Raw genomic sequence first — 19653 nt, 5'->3', positions numbered from 1 at the left:
TCCCTTAACAAGGGAAGAGACACCTTAGGATTTACAGTAAACCCTGGCACCTTGCTGGATATGGAACTGAGACTCACCAGTGTGTGACTTCTCGTGCCCTCTTGGACATGGGCTCCCACTCGGGATGGTGCTGGCCATCCCCGTGTGCATCCTGGCGACTGTTTAACAGGGTGAACGCTCTGGCAGATCTCTTAGTTCAGCAGGTCTCATCTTTTTCAGGTGATTTTTCAGATCCAATTGGCACTTTAAAATCTGTTTTTTTCCTACCCTTTGAACCTTCCACAATATCACAGTTTTGGAGTGAGTCTGGGTCAAGTTTTTATTAATGGCCTTAGTGCAGGGAGTTAACTTATAGAGAAAGGAAAAGTGAATATGGCCTGTTGGGTTGAACCAGGTACCTTTTTTTTTAAGTGTGTTTCCCAAACCCTAGTAGTTCCTGTTCATTCCACTGTTAGGATGATTGTCACAGTGGTGGCCAGGGTTTGGCGAGGATCCATTGTTCTCTCTGATTATCTTAGAATAAGAAAATCATCTATTTTTGTCATGTAATTTCCTATAAAGGGCTTTTCAAATTTTATTATTAAAATTATTTATGAGAATGACAAAGAAAACAGACAGACAGACTTAGAGGGAGGGAGCTCTTATCCACTGGTTCACTCCTAAAGTGTCTGCATCGAGTAAGGTCTGGGCCAGGGCAGAAGCCAGGAGCCAGGAACTCAATCCAAGTCTCCTATATAGGTAGCAGGAACTCAGTAACTTGAATCATCACCACTGCTTGCCAGGGTCTGAATTAGAAGAAAACTGGAGTCAGAACCCGGAGCTGGGTATTTGAGCCCAGATACTCCAGCAGAGGATGCGGGCATCTCAACTGCTGGGCCAGCCACTGCCCTCTGAGCTACACTTAGTTGACTTCTAGTTGGTACCTGATCTTGCTTACTTTGTGACTGACTCGTTCTTTTCCCTTTTCTTACACTACCAGCTCTCTGCACTGTGTTTTTGTGTAAGAGAATCTGGGCTTTTTGATTTGGCTCACACATATAATGGTGTGTGTTTGGAAGGTCTTTTCTCCTCGTATTCTACATCTGTTGTAACCGCTGTCTGCTTGCCTTTTGAAGTACTCGCCCAACATTGCTCTGGAGGCGTATGTCATCAAGGCTGCAGGGTTCACGGGGGTGACCTGCACCGTGTTCCAGAAAGTGGCCTCCTCTGACCGCACCGCACTGTCGGATTATGGCAGGCGGGATCCCGACGGAAACCTGGACAAGCAGCTGAGCTTTAAGTGCAATGTTTCCAATACGTTTTCAAGTCTGGCCCTGAAGGTATGTTGCATTCTCTCATCATTTAAGACGACTTACAGTTAGATTAGAATGCTTAAAGCGATTTGCTTTGCAAATTAACCTTATTGAAGGTGCTTTTTGAGGTAGGAGGGTGTGGGGAATATTGTTATGAATCTGCTGCTGTTTTAAAGGAAGTTCAGGCCAGGAAGAGCCCCTGGACCCTGTGGGTTTCTTGCCTGGGCATCTGCTTTCTCCACCCAAAAAATGCCAATATTTACATTTTCTGACTGCAGTGGTATAAATGGTACATATTCAAACATTTTCCTTGACCTGAAGGTTTCTTTTGCTCCTGATTGTAAGATGCGAGAATGTTTCCATGTTTTCCATCCCTCTGAACGGATGGCCCACTGCGCCTAATGGAGGAGTTTGCCTGGAGGCCTGGTATTGGCTTAGGTCAGCTGTATTCCAAGAAATGCAAATACGCGATATACATTCAGAAATTGGTGTTTCATGAGAGCAAGAAAAATGAAAGCATTTTCATTGATTTTTAAAATTAAAGCTCTAAGGAGCCACGTTTTCTCAGCTTGCTTCATGTGGGCGTGGGCCTCTGTGTTCTCTGTGGTTTTTTTAACTCAATGGCACTTTCTGTGTTTCTGGTTCTTTCCCATTTGACAGCGCAGACAGTGTCCTAGTCATTTTTAATGGCCATGTAACCATTGATCAGACAGGTGTTAGGTGTTCTGGTAGATTGCAAGTACTTCATAAATATTGGATGAATGAATGATGAATTAATGTATTTTGTCATTTTTTACCCTGGTGACCTCAATAAAATGAGCCAGTTTGCCAAATTTAGAAATATCCCAGCTGTGAAAGACAGTCTCAACTGGGTCAGAGTGCCTGATGACGAGATAGCTGTTTGCTACCACAGACTCCGAGGAAAATCGGCAAGGTTTGTCATATGAGTGTGCTACATGCACCCAGCTGTGCCACTGCCGTAGCCCTGCTCAGGTTCCTTGTTGTGTCTTTTGTTGTTAAAAACAGACCATAGAAGTCATGGAAGCCGCAACACACACCAGGCTGTGAGAGAAAGGCATGTGTTTGAGGAGTGCTGAAAACTGCTGAACTCTTCTGGTGTAGGTGATCAGAGTAGGTACAGGCAATGAAGGTATTTCCTCAGTTTCACAGCCTACCCTGGGTAAGGCAAGCTTGTGCCTGCTAAGGTAGAAAGCTGTAGAGGAACACTTCTAGAGTTGTCAATTTCATGCTACACTATCCTTTTAAAATAGCCTGTGGCCAGAGAGCGAGGACACGTCGCACTGTCACTCACGTTGCACTTATGGATATGAGTAAACTGAATGAAAAAAGGAACACATCCTTCCTGGCACAAAATTAGTTCCAAGGTCAGCATCAGCACCGCCGAGTGTACTTTTAGCATCCTCACCTTTGTGCTAGAGCATGTTTTACTTACTGTGCCTCCTTGGTATTTTTTAATCCTTAAGCATTCTGACTAGACAACCTGAACATCCAGTAGTTGATGACATTATTCTTAAATGCGAACACAGCGCAGTAGAGGACGTTAAACCCCTGAAAAGCCTGTCCTTATTTAGCCTTCCGCGTCCCACTTGATTTTCTTCCTACATACTTCTTGAATCTGGGTTCTCCTCTCCGTGCTGTCACCACAGCCTGGTGTGGGCTCCCACCTTTGTTGCCCCAGCAAGTTCTTGTCTAGCCTGTGTCTCTAGGGTATTGCTGAGGAATCTGCCCTCCTCATGTCAGTTGGTCTACCCGGGGCTGTGGACATGAGCCAGCTTGCAGAGGGGCTGCCATGCCCGTCGGTGAGCTGCCGAATACCTCCCTACCACATTGCAAGGCGGGGCTGTTCCCCCAGATCCCTCAGTGCTTCCTCAGCCCTGCTGGGCCTTCTGTCGGAAGCATCACTCACAGCTTTGCACAGGTTAGCAGCTGAGGGGTCAGTGCCTGTAGAGAGCCAGGGAGAGGAGGAGAGCATCTGGGGGCCCTTTGTGGAGACGTTTCTGATGGTTAGGGCTGTGCTTTTTCAAGCTGTACACACTGGGAGCATTACCTTCCTAATGACCCAAGTGCGTACCTACCTGCCTTATCAGCGGCCTGATAGCTGCTCTGTCTCTGGAGACACCTGGCAGGTGGCTTTGTTGTTTGGCACCTGCTCTCTTGCCCCACATATCGAACTCCCTCCTCTGCCCCCGTCCCATGGCAGTAAGTCGCCTTGGTGCCTTTCTCAACCACCTGGCCACTCTTGAGTCTGGCTCCTACTGCTTCTTGTGTTCGAATCCCCTGCTCACTGCCTGCCTTCCCCGACTGCTCATTTTCACCTAGCAGAATCTCACCTCCAAGAAACTTTTCCTGATCGCATCCAATCCATCCTCTCTCCCGTCCTCACTGCCTTTAATGTCTCCCCCTCACTTTCCTGTAATGTTCTGCTCAACTTTTTTTTTTTAAAGATTTATTTTATTTATTTGAAAGAGTTACAGAGAAGTAGAGACAGAGAGAGAGGTCTTCCATCCGCCGGTTCACTCCCCAGATGGCCGCAACGGCTGGAGTTGTGCCGATCTGAAGCCAGGAGCCAGGAGCTTCTTCCGGGTCCCCCATGTGGGTGCAGGAGCCCAAGGATTTGGGCCATCTTTGGCTATCCCAGGCCATTGCAGAGAGCTGGATCAGAAGAGGGACAGCCAGGACTAGAACTGGCACCCATATGGGATGCCAGCACTTCAGGCCAGGGCGTTAACCCACTGCGCCACAGCGCTGGCCCCCTGCTCAACTCTTTTAAGATTTATTTATTTATTTGGGCCGGCGCCGCGGCTCACTAGGCTAATCCTCCGCCTAGCGGCGCCGGCACACCGGGTTCTAGTCCCGGTCGGGGAGCCGGATTCTGTCCCGGTTGCCCCTCTTCCAGGCCAGCTCTCTGCTGTGGCCAGGGAGTGCAGTGGAGGATGGCCCAGGTGCTTGGGCCCTGCACCCCATGGGAGACCAGGAAAAGCACCTGGCTCCTGGCTCCCGCCATCGGATCAGCGCGGTGCGCCGGCCGCAGCGCGCCGGCCGCGGCGGCCATTGGAGGGTGAACCAACGGCAAAGGAAGACCTTTCTCTCTGTCTCTCTCTCTCACTGTCCACTCTGCCTGTCAAAAAAAAAAAAAAAATTAAAAAAAAAAAAGATTTATTTATTTATTTGAATGAGAGAGTGGGGGACATAGAGACAGAACTTCCATATGCTGATTTACTCCCCAAATGGCTGCATTGGTAGGGGCTGAGCCAGGTGGAAGCCAGGAGCCAGGAACTCTTTCTGGGTCTCCCACATGGGTAGCAGGGGCCCATGTCCTTGGACCATCTTCCACTGCCTTCCCAGGTGTGCTAACAGGGGACTGATTAGAAGTGGAGCAGCCAGGACACTAACCAGTGCTCAGGTGAGATGCCGGTGTTACAAGCTTCAACCTTACCTGCTGTGCCACAATGCCCGCCCCTGCCCTGTTCATTTCTGTCATTGCATGTCACACATGGGAACCGTGATGGGCGTCTCACCTCCCACACTGGGCACGGAGTACTTGAAAGCTGACCCAGTGCTTGAGTCACCGAGGAATTCAGTAGGAGATGGAGTAGCCTGCTATTTGACTCTGACTAATGATAACCCATCAATTTTTTTTCTTATTTTTTCTCAACAAAATGATTCTTTTCAGTGTTGGCACCATAACTCAGGTATGTTTGTTTAACAAATACTGATCTACTTTCGGGAAACTGCCAAGAGCATTTAATAATTAGCTGATCTTTTGAATTCAGCCATAATTAGCCAAAACAAAAATTTGTTCCTTAAAATTTACTTACTAGGAATTGAAAGATCCCTTTTTTTTTGTCCCTATCCCAAACTTGGGCTTTTTTTTTTTTTTTTTTTTTTTTTTTGCCAGGCAGAGTGAGAGAGAGAGAGAGAGAGAGAGAGAGAAAGGTCTTCCTTCCATTGGCTCACTCCCCTAATGGTCGCTACGGCCAGCGCTGTGCTGATCCGAAGCCAGGAGCTGGGTACTTCCTCCTGGTCTCCCTCCCATGCGGGTGCAGGGACCCAAGCACTTGGGCCATCCTCCACTGCACTCCCCCACCCCCTGGGCCACAGCAGCAAGCTGGACTGGAAGAGGAGCAACCAGGACTAGTACCCGGCACCCCAGCCGGAACTAGAACCCCGGGGTGTTGGCGCCGGCCCAGACTTGGGCTTTAACCTAACTGAAGGCCTTTCAGTTTTCTACAACAGTCATGTGTCCTCGTGTTTCCTGCCTTCCCCTCTGCCTTTTTTCATGCCCTCTAAGTGAGATTGCTGGGTGGAATTCCTGCTGCTCCCCTCTAAGACTGCACGCAGGCTGCATCGCCTCTCCTCCCTCCGGCAGAATGAATCCTCGCCCGTGAATCCCTGAGTACTTTTGTCTATTCTCGGGAATAATTAAAAGGCATTTGGATGTACCTCTCACCACTTGCAGTGGGAAACCTATGATGTGGTGACTTCACGGTATGGTCTCTGTGCTGCCAGACAGCTTGCCTAGGGCCTTCAGCCTCTGAATTTGAGTTCCTGGCCTGTAATGTGGGGATCACGAGACAGTGCTTAGCTCAGTGTGCTGTTGAAGGGCTTCTGACATTCAGAGCAGCTGCTGTGCAGGGTGAGCACTCAGTACGTGTTCGTTCTTGTTAGTCTTGTTTCCGTCGTTGCTGTCTCTCCCTTGTTAGATAATGAATTCTGGAAGGTAAGGGCCACTCCCTCTTCTGTTGTTTATCTTCACATTCTGCACAGTGCTGAGAAACTAAACACCCAGAGAGAATGTTGTTAAGTAAAATTAACATTCAGACTTAATTAGCAAAGACAATCATTTAAAAAAATAATTATAAAGGCAAATTTAATCCTTGTTAATCTTTAGCAGTGAGATAATCAAAAGGTGGTATACAGTTAATAGCTAATTATACAAAAATCCTGGACCGTATTCTAATAGCTATCTGTTTAAAATCAAGCACGTAGGTAGTTAAGAAAACATGCAGGAATCACTGTTTTGTTGTTTTGCATTAGATGGCTTTTTGACTAATTCTGATTTTAGGGTAAGAACTTTATAGACTTTAACAAATTAAGATTTCTGGAAGTTTAGATTTTTTAATTACATAGTGGAAGAAGTACAGATTCTTTCATACAGCAAGATGTTAAGATCTAGTGGAAGTAATTGAGTTAACATCCATTATACCAATTAGACTGTTTTCTTTTTAGCTTAATGTCATTGCAAATAGTGAAACAGACAAGAATTTGGCAAATAAGATAATAACAGCTTTGTGATAACATCATTTCACATGTGCTCATACTTCATCGGTATTTAACATTAATTGAAACTGCGTTGAAGTGCAGACAGGTTGGAGTTCTAGATTGTTGGTGTGGCCTCTCCTCTCCCTCCAGCCTCCTCGTGACCGTCTGCAGTCTGCCGCAGTCATGGCAGTAACTCCCACCCACGGGTGCTGGGATAGCCCTGATCCCATTTAGTTCTCTCCACCGTTTGACAGACGTGGTGTGAGCTGTGTTTGGTAGATGAGAACCAAAGGTCCAAAAACCATGCCGTGTGAAGCAGCAACTAACTGGTGAGGCTGGAACCTGAGTCCTTGTTTCTTACTAAACGTCCCCTGTCCTTCTTCATCTCCGTGACACATGCATGCTATTTGGGCAATGAATATTCCCAAAGCCAAAAACGCTTGCTTCCCAGAGCCTCTTAAGAGAGAATTTTCCCATTTCTCAGCTTTGATCTGTGTGTTTTTATCTGTTTCCATTGCTGTAATCTGTATAGTTGGAATTACATGGTGCAGTGAGATTATAAGCTTTGTGTTCCTGTCTTTAGGCCGAGTGGCAATAGGTATAATAGTGATAAATGTAATCAAATTAAATAAGTATTCTTCAGTGATCTGTTTTCATTAGGTCTGCAACCTTTCCATAAATAATGGTCAACATTTCTTGCAAAGAAATTATACCTGCAAGTGTTCAATTCTTAATGTGAAAACGGCTCAATCTGAGCTGACTTGGTCTGCATGGAACTCTTTACTCATCCCAGGGAACCTGTGATTATTATTTAGTGACTTTTTTTTTAAAGGAATCTCAGATAGGACTCCTATTTTTTGAAGATTTATTTTTATTTATTTGAAATGCAGAGTTACATAGAGAAAAGAGGGAAAGAGAGATGATATCTTCCATCTGCTGGTTCACTTCTCAAATGGCCTCAACTGCCAGGACTGGGCCAGGAGCCCGGAGTTTCTTCCAGGTCTCCCCCGTGGCTGCGGGGGCCCAAGCACTTGGACCATCTTCCACTGCTTTCTCAGGTACATTAGCAGGAAGCTGGATCAGCAGTGGAGCAGCAGGGACTCAAACCAGCTCCCACATGGACTGCATGTGTCACAGGTGGTGGCTTTACCCGCTACCACAGTGGCAGCCTCCGCTGGACCTTGGAGGATATTTTAGGAGCCCTAAAAGTAATAGCCATGGATTTATAGCTCATGTCCTTCAGTGATCTGGGGCTTTTGATGATATTTTTTGTTGGTGTTACAAATTAGAACTTGTGGGAAAGGCCTCTTTTGACTTTTAGAAAACATGGATGTTTCCTGTGTAGCCCTTTTAGAAAATGCTGGGTAAGGGGCCGGAGCTGTGGTGCAGCAGGATAAAGCCCCAGCTTGCAGTGCTGTTGTCCCATATGGGTGCCAGGTCAAGTCCTGTCTGCTCCACTTCTGATCCAGCTCCCGGCTGTTGTGCTTGGGCAGGCAGCAGTGGACTGCTCAAGTCCTTGGGCCTCTGCACCCACATGGGAGACCCAGAGAAAGCTCCTCACTCCTGGCTTCAGATCAGCTCAGCTCCAGCCATTGCGGCTGTTTTGGGGGGTGAAACAGCAGATGGGGGACTTTTGTCTCTCTCTCTCAGCCTCTGCCTCTCTCTGTCTGTAACTCTACCTCTCAAGTAAACAAACAAAAAAAAATAGAAAAAAAAAAGTTAGAGAAGATTTTTTTAAGCAATTAGATTTATTCTTACTATACCTTCCTAGAGAGGCGTGCTTTGTTTCCAAGTAACTCTCCATTCACAATAAAATAATTTTATGAATTTAATAGTGCTTAGGTTTTAATAAATGCCCATTATAATACACTTTATCAGGATTTTGAACTTCTAATGAATCGATCTGTTTACGGTTTTTCTCTTTGCATGCCTCATTATGTATTTAAAATAAATTTATATGCTGAGTAGAGATTTACTAGATTAGCAAATGAGTGTATAATAAACTTTGTTTCCAAGTCAAGTTATATTTATAAGTGAGAATAGCAGAAACCTTTTAAGGCATTTTCTTAGGCAAAATATTTCTACCAGATATTTTCTTGGCATCTTCCTTTTAAAAGTAATATTTAAAGCACTAAAGTACATTCATCCAACATATTTATGGATATCCAGTGTTCCAACAGTGTTCTAAGTCCAGCAGTTAAATAATTCTAAAGTCAGTCATTTGCTTAAATAGATTCTTTTTTTTAAAAGATTTATTTATTTATTTGAAAGTCAGAGTTACACAGAGAGAAGAGAGGCAGAGAGAGAGAGAGAGGTCTTCCATCCGATGGTCCACTCTCCAGATGCCCGCAACGGCCGGAGCTGCGCCGATCCAAAGCCAGGAGCCAGGAGCTTCTTCTGGGTCTCCCACGTGGGTGCAGGGGCCCAAGCACTTGGGGCATCTTCCACTGCTATCCCGGGCCACAGCAGAGAGCTGGACAGGAAGTGGAGCAGCCGGGTCTCGAACCGGTGCCCACATGGGATGACGGTGCTTCAGGCCAGGGCGTTAACCCACTTTGCCACAGCACCAGCCCCTTAAATAGAGTCTTATGTTTGATAAAAATGTTGTATGCATTTTGTTAATTTCTCCAAACATTGAGCAGTTTTTATCGGATACAAGTGCCGGAAAGTATTAATGAAGGGAGACACACCCCCACCCCTCTTCCAAGTAGGTGATGCAGGGACTACATCTGAAACTTCTCTTTCTGTAGTCAGAGACCTGAGAGCTGCTTCAAGTCACAGATGTCCCCAGAAAGAAGGGGCACAGAGCTGCTCATGCCAGAACATCAGGAGATGTATTTCTTCATCCAAGTAAACTATATTTTAAAGACTCTGTGCTATGTGTACAGTTTTTCTCCTGGCTTCCCACCTTTCTCATTGTGACCCATTCTCTCCATTGCCAGCAAGATTATCTCATTAAAAGTCAAATTGGATGAGTTCAAGAGCTTTGCCACACAGGAGCAGAGTGGAACATTTCAGCTGTACTGGCCGGTGCAGCATGCACAATGGAATAAAAAAGCAAAGAACTCAAAAATTAATAAGCTCAGTGTGGCTGGATCATCGCTTGTGGTAGAGGAGTGTCAGGCAATGAATGTGAGAAGTAGATTTTAGTCAAATTATTTGGTAGACTTAGGATCTGTGAGCAGTAATCACACATTGCAGTATCAGGTGTTATTTAAACTGGAACAACGTGATCAGATTTGTTTCTCAAAGGAAAACTCTCTTGGCAGTGTGAAGATTGGATCCAAGGGAGGGAGATTGGTGGCCAAGAGAATGACTTTGTAATACATTGTTAAAATAAGATTTTTGTTTTAAAGACAGATAATTGTTTGCCTCCTTGGTGTATAGAGTTGTTTGATTGAATGCTGAATAATTTATGATTTAAAAAGCCCCAATAAATAAATGTGATGTTCAGCGGTCTGTCAGCATTTTCATTTGTTCCTATTAATATTTTTCTACACATGTGTTTCTGAGCCTTCCGGAAACTGTTGCTAAAGTGTGTTTGCTGAATCTGAACTTCTGTTGTCTTTGCATAATTTTGTTCTTTTGTTGTTTTGAATCTGACATCACCTTAAAGTTACATTAGCCCAAATAAAGTACACTCACATTTGTGATATGCTGCCTTTGTTCTCTTTTGCCGTATTGTAAAATTGATGGAAAGAGTGATTACTGAGATTCTTACCTGTTTAATGCCATCTTCTTCAGCAGTATGTTAGGGGAAAGTTAGCTTTGCTATTTGAAATGTGTTCCTGTTTACTTCTTTAACTCCTGCAAATGCAGTTTGCGTTGCTCTTGATTTTAGGCTTCTTTTGATCTGTGTTCAGATGCTTTACTTAACTGATTAGTGATGCTGGCCCTTTACTTCTTACTCTTTGAAAAACGTGTTCAGCAGATGATTACAGGACTTCCACCATTCTGTGACCCATTGCTCTGATTTCCGCCTACTAACGTGGTGACCTGTTTTTTTTTTTTTTTTCCCCTGTCTGTTTGCTTTCAGAACACTATCGTGGAGGCCTCTATTCAGCTCCCGCCTTCCCTTTTCTCACCAAAGCAAAAAAGAGAGGTCCGGCCAACCGATGACTCGCTCTATAAGCTTCAACTCATTGCATTCCGCAATGGAAAGCTGTTTCCAGCCACTGGGAATTCAACAAACTTGGCTGACGATGGAAAACGGCGTTCTGTCGTGACCCCTGTGATTCTCACCAAAATAGGTTTGTACGCGGCTTATGTTACCCCGTGGTCACTGGGCATCATGGCTGCGGAGCTCACCGATCCTAAAAATGCTTCTTCCTGTGCTTTCTCGTTTTAATGAGTCACTAGTGGGGGGAAAAAAAGATCCCATAGAGTACCCATTAGCGTGTACATTGACATTTAATTGTCTACGAAATTTGTTTCAGAATATTTTTATTTCCTCTTTTCTCCAGATGGTATGAACGTGGATACCCACCACATCCCTGTTAATGTGACCCTGCGTCGAATCGCTCACGGAGCAGATGCTGTCGCCGCCCAGTGGGATTTCGATTTGCTGAATGGACAAGGAGGCTGGAAGTCAGATGGGTGCCATATTCTCTACTCGGATGAAAACATCACTACGATTCAGTGCTACTCCCTGAGTAACTATGCGGTTTTAATGGTATGGCAGTTGCTAGCTTATGCACAAACACTGAGTATTGTAAGTTTTCCCTATGCATAGTTCAGCTCAAGTGAGGAATTATATATATATATATAGAGAGAGAGAGAGAGAGAGAAAGAGATGGCTCCTTTCAGTTATATAAGAAACGATGCTTTATATGATTCTGGCTTTCTGGGATAGTTGAGTTACTACCAAGTGAAATGTGTGATATTGAATTTAGCATAGGATTTCTCTGTATGCTTTGTAAGTGAATCAGTTCAGTACTAGACTTTGACCATTTAAAACATGGAGGCATTTTGGATTTATGCCATCTACTTCTCTCAATCCAGAAAGAGTGACTCACTTGCCCAAGGGTACAGAGTGAGCAGTAAAGGAAAATTTTCTTGCTTTGGTGTCTAGTGCCTTTACATTGTAATTATTTTAAGCTCTTTTTGAAGTTAGAATTAATGGGGATAATTTCAGTTTTGTCACCTCAACTGATAGTATTGACATAAATAATATCTTCTAATGCCAATCAGAGTAATTCTGTTTTCTTGTTTACCATTGTTAACAACCTTCAAATCTTTATGGTAAAATAACTAGTTATTAATGTACATAAATAGGTCTTTTTAATAATGAGATAATAAAATGAATGATTTCCAGATTATTATAAAAGCATTTTAGGTATAATTATTTTGAAATAGTAACATCATGGACTATTTTTAGAGTATAATGTTGAATTTAAAAGACGTTTCCCAAAAGTGGCCTGAAGTTAACCTAGAAGACTTGTGAGGTTTTTATTTCTGTTTCTAGTTTTGAATCTGGTATCTAGAAGCTACTTTAATGAATAATAATCTTGGAACTAAATAATCTTGGAACACAGTGACGTTGTGTGAATTTTTTTTTTCAGAAAGCAAAATAACATTTGCTTTAGAAATGATCTTGAAGTAAGCCTGAATTATAATAAATTTCCTTCAACTCTTTCTTGGTTTTCTTTGCTCCTCAACTTCCTACAGCTTACCCCTGCACAGTCAGGCTGACAGAGACATGGATGGATTATTTAACAAGGCCTGAAGATTATCTTTTCAGTGACATCATTAAGCATTGTGTACAACTGAAAGCAATACACTTGAACTTGCCCTCTGCCCCACTGACGCTGCATGAAATCTATCCTAGTTAGACTCAGCTGCATTTGCATAAGTCATTTATTCTTCCAAGCTTAATGTTGATCGTTTATGGTTCTCTTCACAAATGGAGGGTGTCTGATTTGTAACAGTTTGAGTCTGGTTTCTGTGAGATCACATTTTAATATTTTAGAGTTGGTTTTTAAAGCATGAATCAATCGTTAAAATGTGAGATATTTTCTTTCAGTGTAAAAACATTTTTTCATTCAGGTTTTGAGTATAAAGTTACAAACTATGATGTACTGCAGGCAAAATAAGAGAGATACAGCATTTTTATATGATACTTAGGAAAAGTTGTATAAAATAAATGAAACAGGACACACACACACACACACACACACGGCTATTTATCAGCTCCACTGTGATGCTGCACCTTGTGAAATTTCTATTTTCGTTTAATACCAGTTTAAAACATCTATTTTTGAACTTCCGAGCTGTTCTGCTAAACTATTTAAATTAGTTTAATCCTTTTCTAGAAGGAATAAGCTATTCTTTTATCTTTCAGACTTTTAATCTTTTAAAAAATGTAATACACAATTCTTTAAAGCTAAAATACAGTACTAAGATATTTTTCTATTTTGAAATATCCTTTCCCTGTTTTTAGATGTTACTTTGCCACCTAGAGGTGGCAAAATGAACTGTATCTGAAATTAACAAAATTATAATAGTATATGGGAGTTTTTAGGGTTGATAAGATAAATGTAGACTTAAATTATACACACTCAAATATTTAAATTAGGTCTAAGGTAGAAGAAATATATTTAAAATTAAAAATCAATATATTTTATTCTTTAAACTAAACTTTAGAAATATTTGTTTACCTGACATGTAGTGTTACAGAGAGAGCGAGGCAGAGGCAGAGAGAAAGTTCTTCCACCCACTGGTTCACTCTGCAAAAGGTTGCAATGGACAGAGCTAAACTAAGCTGAAGCCAGGAGCCAGGAGCTTCATCCGGGCCTCCCATGTGGGTTTAGGGGCCCAAGCACTTGGGCTGTCTTTCACTGCCTTCACAGACATAATTAGCAGAGAGCTGATCAGAAGTGGAGCAGCCAGCACACGACTGGATGCCTATATAGAATGACAGTGGCTCAACTCACTGTACCATGACGCTGACCTCAACTCTTTCTGAATAATAAAATCCTGTTTTTCTTGAACAACATTATAATGTATTGTTTTATATAGTAAGTTGAAATCATTATTTGAGAAATAGTCTGGAAAACTTTTTCTGATTTTTTGTAAAGAATTTTCTATTCAAAACATGAGACATAAAGAATGTTTTTGCAGTGGACAACCTAGTTTGGTTTCGGTGTACATCTTGCTGTACTCAGGGATTTCTACAGTCTCAGTGGGAAACAGAGGAAGACGCCCACTGGAAATTGTGTTTCTTGAATAATATGATCAGAAATAATCAATTTGAGATGAAGATTCACAAAATTGGGGTTAGTAAGGGGGAAAAAGCAACTTAATTAGAAAGTACTGTAACAGGGTCAAATTAGTGGTACTTAAAATTCTGTTCAGTAACAGTAATGAAGATAAAATAATCTGTACACCGTGATTCTCCTTTAGTTATTATTCAACTATAAATAGGAAACTGATGACGTTTTCAAATTGGGGTAAAATGAACTGGATGAGAGTAGTCTTCATTGTCACTCTGTCACTGACTACGAATGCTAGTCTTGTTTCTGTTTAACAAATTGTAAAGTAGCTTCCACGTTCATGTGGATCATAGGCAGCTGCTGTGTTTGCTTGCATCTTGTTGAAGAGATTTTCTTGTGTTTTGAAATAAAATGAATGGTTAGCCAGGTTTCACCATTCGTGCATAAGCATTTTCGCTTTATAATTTCCACTCAGGCTTTTGTGCACCGTACCTGCTCTTCCCAAAGCTGCCTTCCTTGCTGTGTTTTTACACTGTGACTAGTGAAGTTCTTGTGACACCATTACTAACTCTGTTAGTTTACTACTACAAGTGAAAATAATTTGATTCTCATTTTAGTTCTTTAACTTGTTTCCTGTCCTGATACCTCAGGCTTCTAAATTATCTTAAATTGCCTTTATTCTTTTGAACTGCCCTACCTAGCCAGGTTGCAGTGGTTTTATTTTTATTTTTCCAAGGCTGTACAGCTAAGAATGGTTTTAAAATTTTTTAATGATTCTATTTTAAAAAAAAGATCAGTAAGTACTTGTAAAATAGCCAGACTTTGCCTTTTGACCCACAAAGTCTAAAGTATTTACTCTCTGTTATCTAGGTCTTTTTTTTTTTTTCTTAATCAGGAGTGCTCTGTATTTGCCCGTGTGGCAGAGGTGTTTGTGTCTTTCTCATTTCTTTGGAATTTTAAGAGTTACCATCCTCTGTTGAAGCATCAGTTTCTTTTTCATTCTGTATCACAGGCATTTGGACTTTTTTGTTTTTGAAAGATTTATTTTATGTATTTGATTGGAATGGCAGATTCATGGGGTGTGAGGGGTGGGGAGATCTTTCATCAGCTCTTTTACTCCCCAAATGTCTACAACAGATGAGGCAGGGCCAGGCTGAAGCCAGGAACCAAGAACTCCATAGTGGTGCCCCTTGTGGGTGGTAGGGGCCCTTGGGCCATCTTCTGACGCTTTTCCTGGTACATTATCAGGGAGCTGGATTGGCAGCAGAGCAGCTGAGACCCAAACCAGTGCTCCCATGTGGGATGCTGCCATCCCAGGTGGTGGCTTAACTCACTGCAGCCCTTACATTTGGCTTTTTTTTTTTTTTGGATGTTTTTACTTTTAATTGACATGTAATTACTGTATGTATTTATGGGTGCAGTGTGACAATTCAGTATGTACTTGATTTTTGAAAAATACTTATTTCATTTGTGTATTATATACAGTCTGTTTTGAGGACTTAATGGCACCTGGTTTGGTGTTTTATTAGCTAATACCCTGCTCCTTGTTTTCTTACTCTCTGCCAAGGACTGTGGGAAGCAGTTTTCTCCGCCCTCCTTTGCCCCTCCCTGCACCCTGCAGAATGACTGGTGAGGTTGCATTTTATGGCGAGGTAATTGCCCCAAATCATAGAGCTTGTAAGTGACACCATGTTATGGAATATTTCTTACAGGACTTTTAAAACTAGCAGCACATGAAGGGAGTCTACAGACTCAATCCTAGATATTGAAGGTTTATCCCTAATTATTAATTCTCCACTGGAATGGCAGCTTTTCATAGAAACTAGGGTGAAATGCCTCTACTTTTATTAGTATCTAACTGGCTTTCAGTGCCCCCAATTTTTTTAATTTTCCTAGTAATATTCTAGAGTTTTAGCAGAATTTCAATGTTTTGAGGCCACAAACCACAGACTGATACTGTAGGTGTCATGCTAGGGCAGTTTGCTCAGAATTGGTCATGATGGGCCTGTCTTTTGTGTTTTTTTTTCCCTGAATGTGTGCTCACTCTGCAGACTGTGAGCCCTCCCAGGCCTAGGGCTGTGCTCTGCCTGTCCTCTGCATCTCTGGTACTTAGCACTCTGCTTGGCCATGGCACCCAAGCAGTATTTGTCAGGTAGCGAGAGGAATTCTCAAGTGTGAGGTTCATGGGAATGGGGTGGGGCATTGCTTTTGGAGTTTACTTTCCCATGCTCTGTCTCTGGCTTCCCAGTTTCTGTACTTTTTGTCATTAACCGATCATGTTTTCTTAAGGAGGGAGGTTTGTTAAAGTATCCTGATAGGATCTTTTTAGATACATAATTGTATGGTTGGTTTTCTTTTCTTCCTAAGGAAATTCCTCCCCTGTTCTCTTGAGGCCATCTTCTGCGGTCTGTTTTTGTCTGTCCCGTTTTTTCCGTCGAGCTTTCCTTGTTTCAGCTATTCTCTCGAGCTTCCTGATGAATGTGAACTCCTTGCCGTACTCAGTCATCATTTTATGTCTTTTAAGAGTCAGTGCAGAAAGAGAATTTGGCTAAGGGACATGGGAAATCTGTAGCTCTGACTCCCGTATCCCTAGTTTTTTTTTTTTTGTTTGTTTGTTTGTTTGTTTGTTTGTTTTTGATAGGCAGAGTGGACAGTGAGAGAGAGAGACAGAGAGAGAAAGGTCTTCCTTTGCCGTTGGTTCACCCTCCAATGGCCGCCGCTGCAGCCGGCGCACCGCGCTGATCCGATGGCAGGAGCCAGGATCCAGGTGCTTTTCCTGGTCTCCCATGGGGTGCAGGGCCCAAGCACCTGGGCCATCCTCCACTGCACTCCCTGGCCACAGCAGAGAGCTGGCCTGGAAGAGGGGCAACCGGGACAGAATCCGGCGCCCCGACCGGGACTAGAACCCGGTGTGCCGGCGCCGCAAGGTGGAGGATTAGCCTATTGAGCCACGGCGCCGGCCGTATCCCTAGTTTTTTATTATGGCAGTTGTGCCAGCAGGCAGGTGCCTGGAACCTGCCATAGTTCTTTATGACAACAGTAGCATTAAGATGTCCACTTGCATTTTAGTGAGACAGTGGCTACACTGTGGTTCGATCACAGAATAGGTAGTCAGGCTACTTTGGACTTAATTCTCACTGCATGGAACTTCCCTGTGCCTCCGTTTTAAAAACTACAAAGTCAGGCTAATAATGGACCTACTTTAACCATTGCTCTGTGAAGCTGGATCTAGGAAAGGCCTGATTAGGGTAAATGCTGCGCAAGTGACTTGCTATTACTGTTTATTGATTTTTGAGCTCTTCTGGCTGTTCATCTTTGCTCATAACCATGCTACACTTACCAACATTAAACTTTGTGATATGGTTGCATGTCCGTCTCCCTTCTGACTTAGCTCCACAAGGGCAGGAACCTTGTGTTGGCGTTGTATCTCCCTGGCCTTACACAGTGTTTGATTCTTGCATGTTTGTGGAAGTAGGAGTTGAACTTGACTGCCAGTGGGCGAACTTTGTTGACTTGGAGATGCTGCGCTCTCTTGTGCCTTCTCATCTGGTCCTGCCTGCAGTGACTCAAAGGGGGCGTCTGTGGTTGCCGCTTCTGAGTCATCCACATGTGGGCAGCTGTTCTCTCCCTCCATGGCACTCACGGAGAGTCAATATTCAGACTGAGGATGTAGATTGGTTTAGAGCAAGAGTATACTGTAAGCAGTTAACACAGTGGAAGGTAGGAAGGCAGAGTGGCGTATGAGGAAAATAGCACTAGACATCAGTCCTTGAATAAAATGAAGAGATAGGAGGGCCTGAGATTTATGTTTATCGGTGTGTTTTAGTCACTTAAGAAAATGTTAATAGTGAAATGTCCAGCACCGTGCTGCTAGCCTGATTCTTTCTGTTTGCTTTTAGGATTTGACAGGCTCTGAACTTTATACCCAGGTGGCCAGCCTCCTACACCCTGTGGTTTACACGACTGCTGTCATTCTCCTCTTATGTCTCCTGGCTGTCATTGTCAGCTACATATACCATCACAGGTAAGAAGCCCAGTTTGGCAAATCTATTTGTGTGCACTGTGATTTGAAGGGCCTTAGTTCATATTGAATTAGGATAATCTTACCATGAGTACTTGAGAGTACATACAAACCTTCTTCATTTCCTACCATTAGAAATGCAATTAGCACGTGAGATGGTGAATCCATCCCCTTTGGCCTCCAGCTAGTTTGCTGGGTTTGTGTCCAGAAAATAACATCATGGCTATGCAATGGAAGCCGGGGGTGGTGGTCATAGGAGCATCAGAGTGTGTAGGAAGTGAGGTATAAGGCTCTGCTAGTATTTTAATGAGATTTTTTTGCCTGTTGTAATGTTCTTTATTTACAGATGACTATTTAAAGAAAGCTTGTGGCATTTAAGCATGGAATGTAGTTTCATTAATTGGAGGCAAAGCTACAGAAACTTTATTTTATGGTAGGAAATAAAGAACTAAAAGAATTTGCTGAGCAAAATTCACTTTACAAAAGGTTTTGCTAGAATGTATTTTCCTATTTAAGCCGGACACATGTGACATTTCTTGACATTTAGTTAAGAAACAAAAGGAGATTTTGATACAAGGGAAGATTTCGGCATTTCCTGTGAAAAGCCGGGAAGAAAGTCATCGGGCATTGAGACCACGTTGCCCTAGCAAGTCAAGCAAAAGACCCATTGATGCTTAGAAAGGGCTGGGTGGCCAGGCAGGCAGTCTGCTCTGAGATTGCGAAATAACCAAGCCCACAGTCTGCTCTGAGATGGCGAAGTAGCCAAGCCCACATGTTTCCAGCGGTGGAGAACATGCATGGCATTGCCTGGATTCATAAACAAGTAGTCTTTGTTAATACATAAAGTTTTGTTAGGAGACTGTAGTGAGTTAAATGATTCCTCAAGTCCTGCACGTAGGTTATGTGAGTATATGCTTGTTAAATAAGGTATTTAAATGTCAATTTAAACTTATTTAAATTTGGCCTTTTGCACAGGTGGAATTAGCTTATAGGTGGACATCATAATGTCTCACCTCAAATATACTAGACTGACTATTAATCCCCTCTCCTCTCCCTCCCTTTTTAACAGTTTGATTAGGATCAGTCTCAAGAGCTGGCACATGCTCGTGAACTTGTGCTTTCATATTTTTCTGACCTGTGTGGTCTTTGTGGGAGGAATAACTCAAACCAGAAATGCCAGCGTCTGCCAAGCAGTAAGTTAAAGCGGAAAAAATGGAAATGGAAAAAAATGTTGATACTAGAAAACAATTTCATATGTTTCATTAACTATAAAAGGAAAAATGTTTCATTAAAGCCTTTTCTTTTGAGCTAAACCTAATGTCTGTGACGTGAACGGTTTACCAGTATACTTCAAATCATTCCATAGCTGAATATGTCACTTCAACAGCTTGCTTCCTTTTCACTGTGAATTCAGGTACTATGTCTGCTGCAGTACCTAACATGTAATTTAAGAAATTTGTGAAGTCCTGACTTTTCACTAAAAATGATATTTTCAGATAATAGAATTTTGGGGTTTTTTTTTGTTTTTTGTTTTTTTTTTTAACTTTTATTTAATGAATATAAATTTCCAAAGTACGATTTATGGATTACAATGGCTTCCTCCCCATACCGTCCCTCCCACCCACAACCCTCCCCTTTCCCACTCCCTCTCCCCTTCCATTCACATCAAGATTCATTTTCGATTATCTTAATATACAGAAGATCAGCTTAGTATACATTAAGTAAGGATTTCAACAGTTTGCTCCCACACAGAAACATAAAGTGAAAAATAATAGATGATTTTTTTTTAATGATGATGAAATCAGATCAGACCTATTGTCATGTTTAATCCCAGTGAGAGTCAAGT

The 19653-nt window shown here is 42.6% G+C and overlaps 1 protein-coding gene across 2 annotated transcripts in view; it reads left to right on the top strand.

Annotated features, from left to right (window-relative positions):
- Window positions 1-19653, top strand: part of ADGRA3 (adhesion G protein-coupled receptor A3) — a 139770-nt gene that overhangs the window by 98583 nt on the left and 21534 nt on the right. For both annotated transcript variants that reach the window (XM_008274595.4, XM_070069597.1), the window contains 5 exons: window positions 1116-1319; window positions 10612-10825; window positions 11039-11247; window positions 17686-17810; window positions 18877-19000. In XM_008274595.4, the coding sequence (XP_008272817.3) occupies window positions 1116-1319; window positions 10612-10825; window positions 11039-11247; window positions 17686-17810; window positions 18877-19000 (876 nt within the window). The remainder of the gene's footprint in view (window positions 1-1115; window positions 1320-10611; window positions 10826-11038; window positions 11248-17685; window positions 17811-18876; window positions 19001-19653) is intronic.

The sequence above is a fragment of the Oryctolagus cuniculus genome, chromosome 2 (assembly GCF_964237555.1).
Source record: "Oryctolagus cuniculus chromosome 2, mOryCun1.1, whole genome shotgun sequence".
Lineage (NCBI taxonomy): Eukaryota > Metazoa > Chordata > Mammalia > Lagomorpha > Leporidae > Oryctolagus > Oryctolagus cuniculus.
Note: the sequence above shows the minus strand (reverse complement) of the source record. Positions and strands in the feature narration are given on the sequence as shown.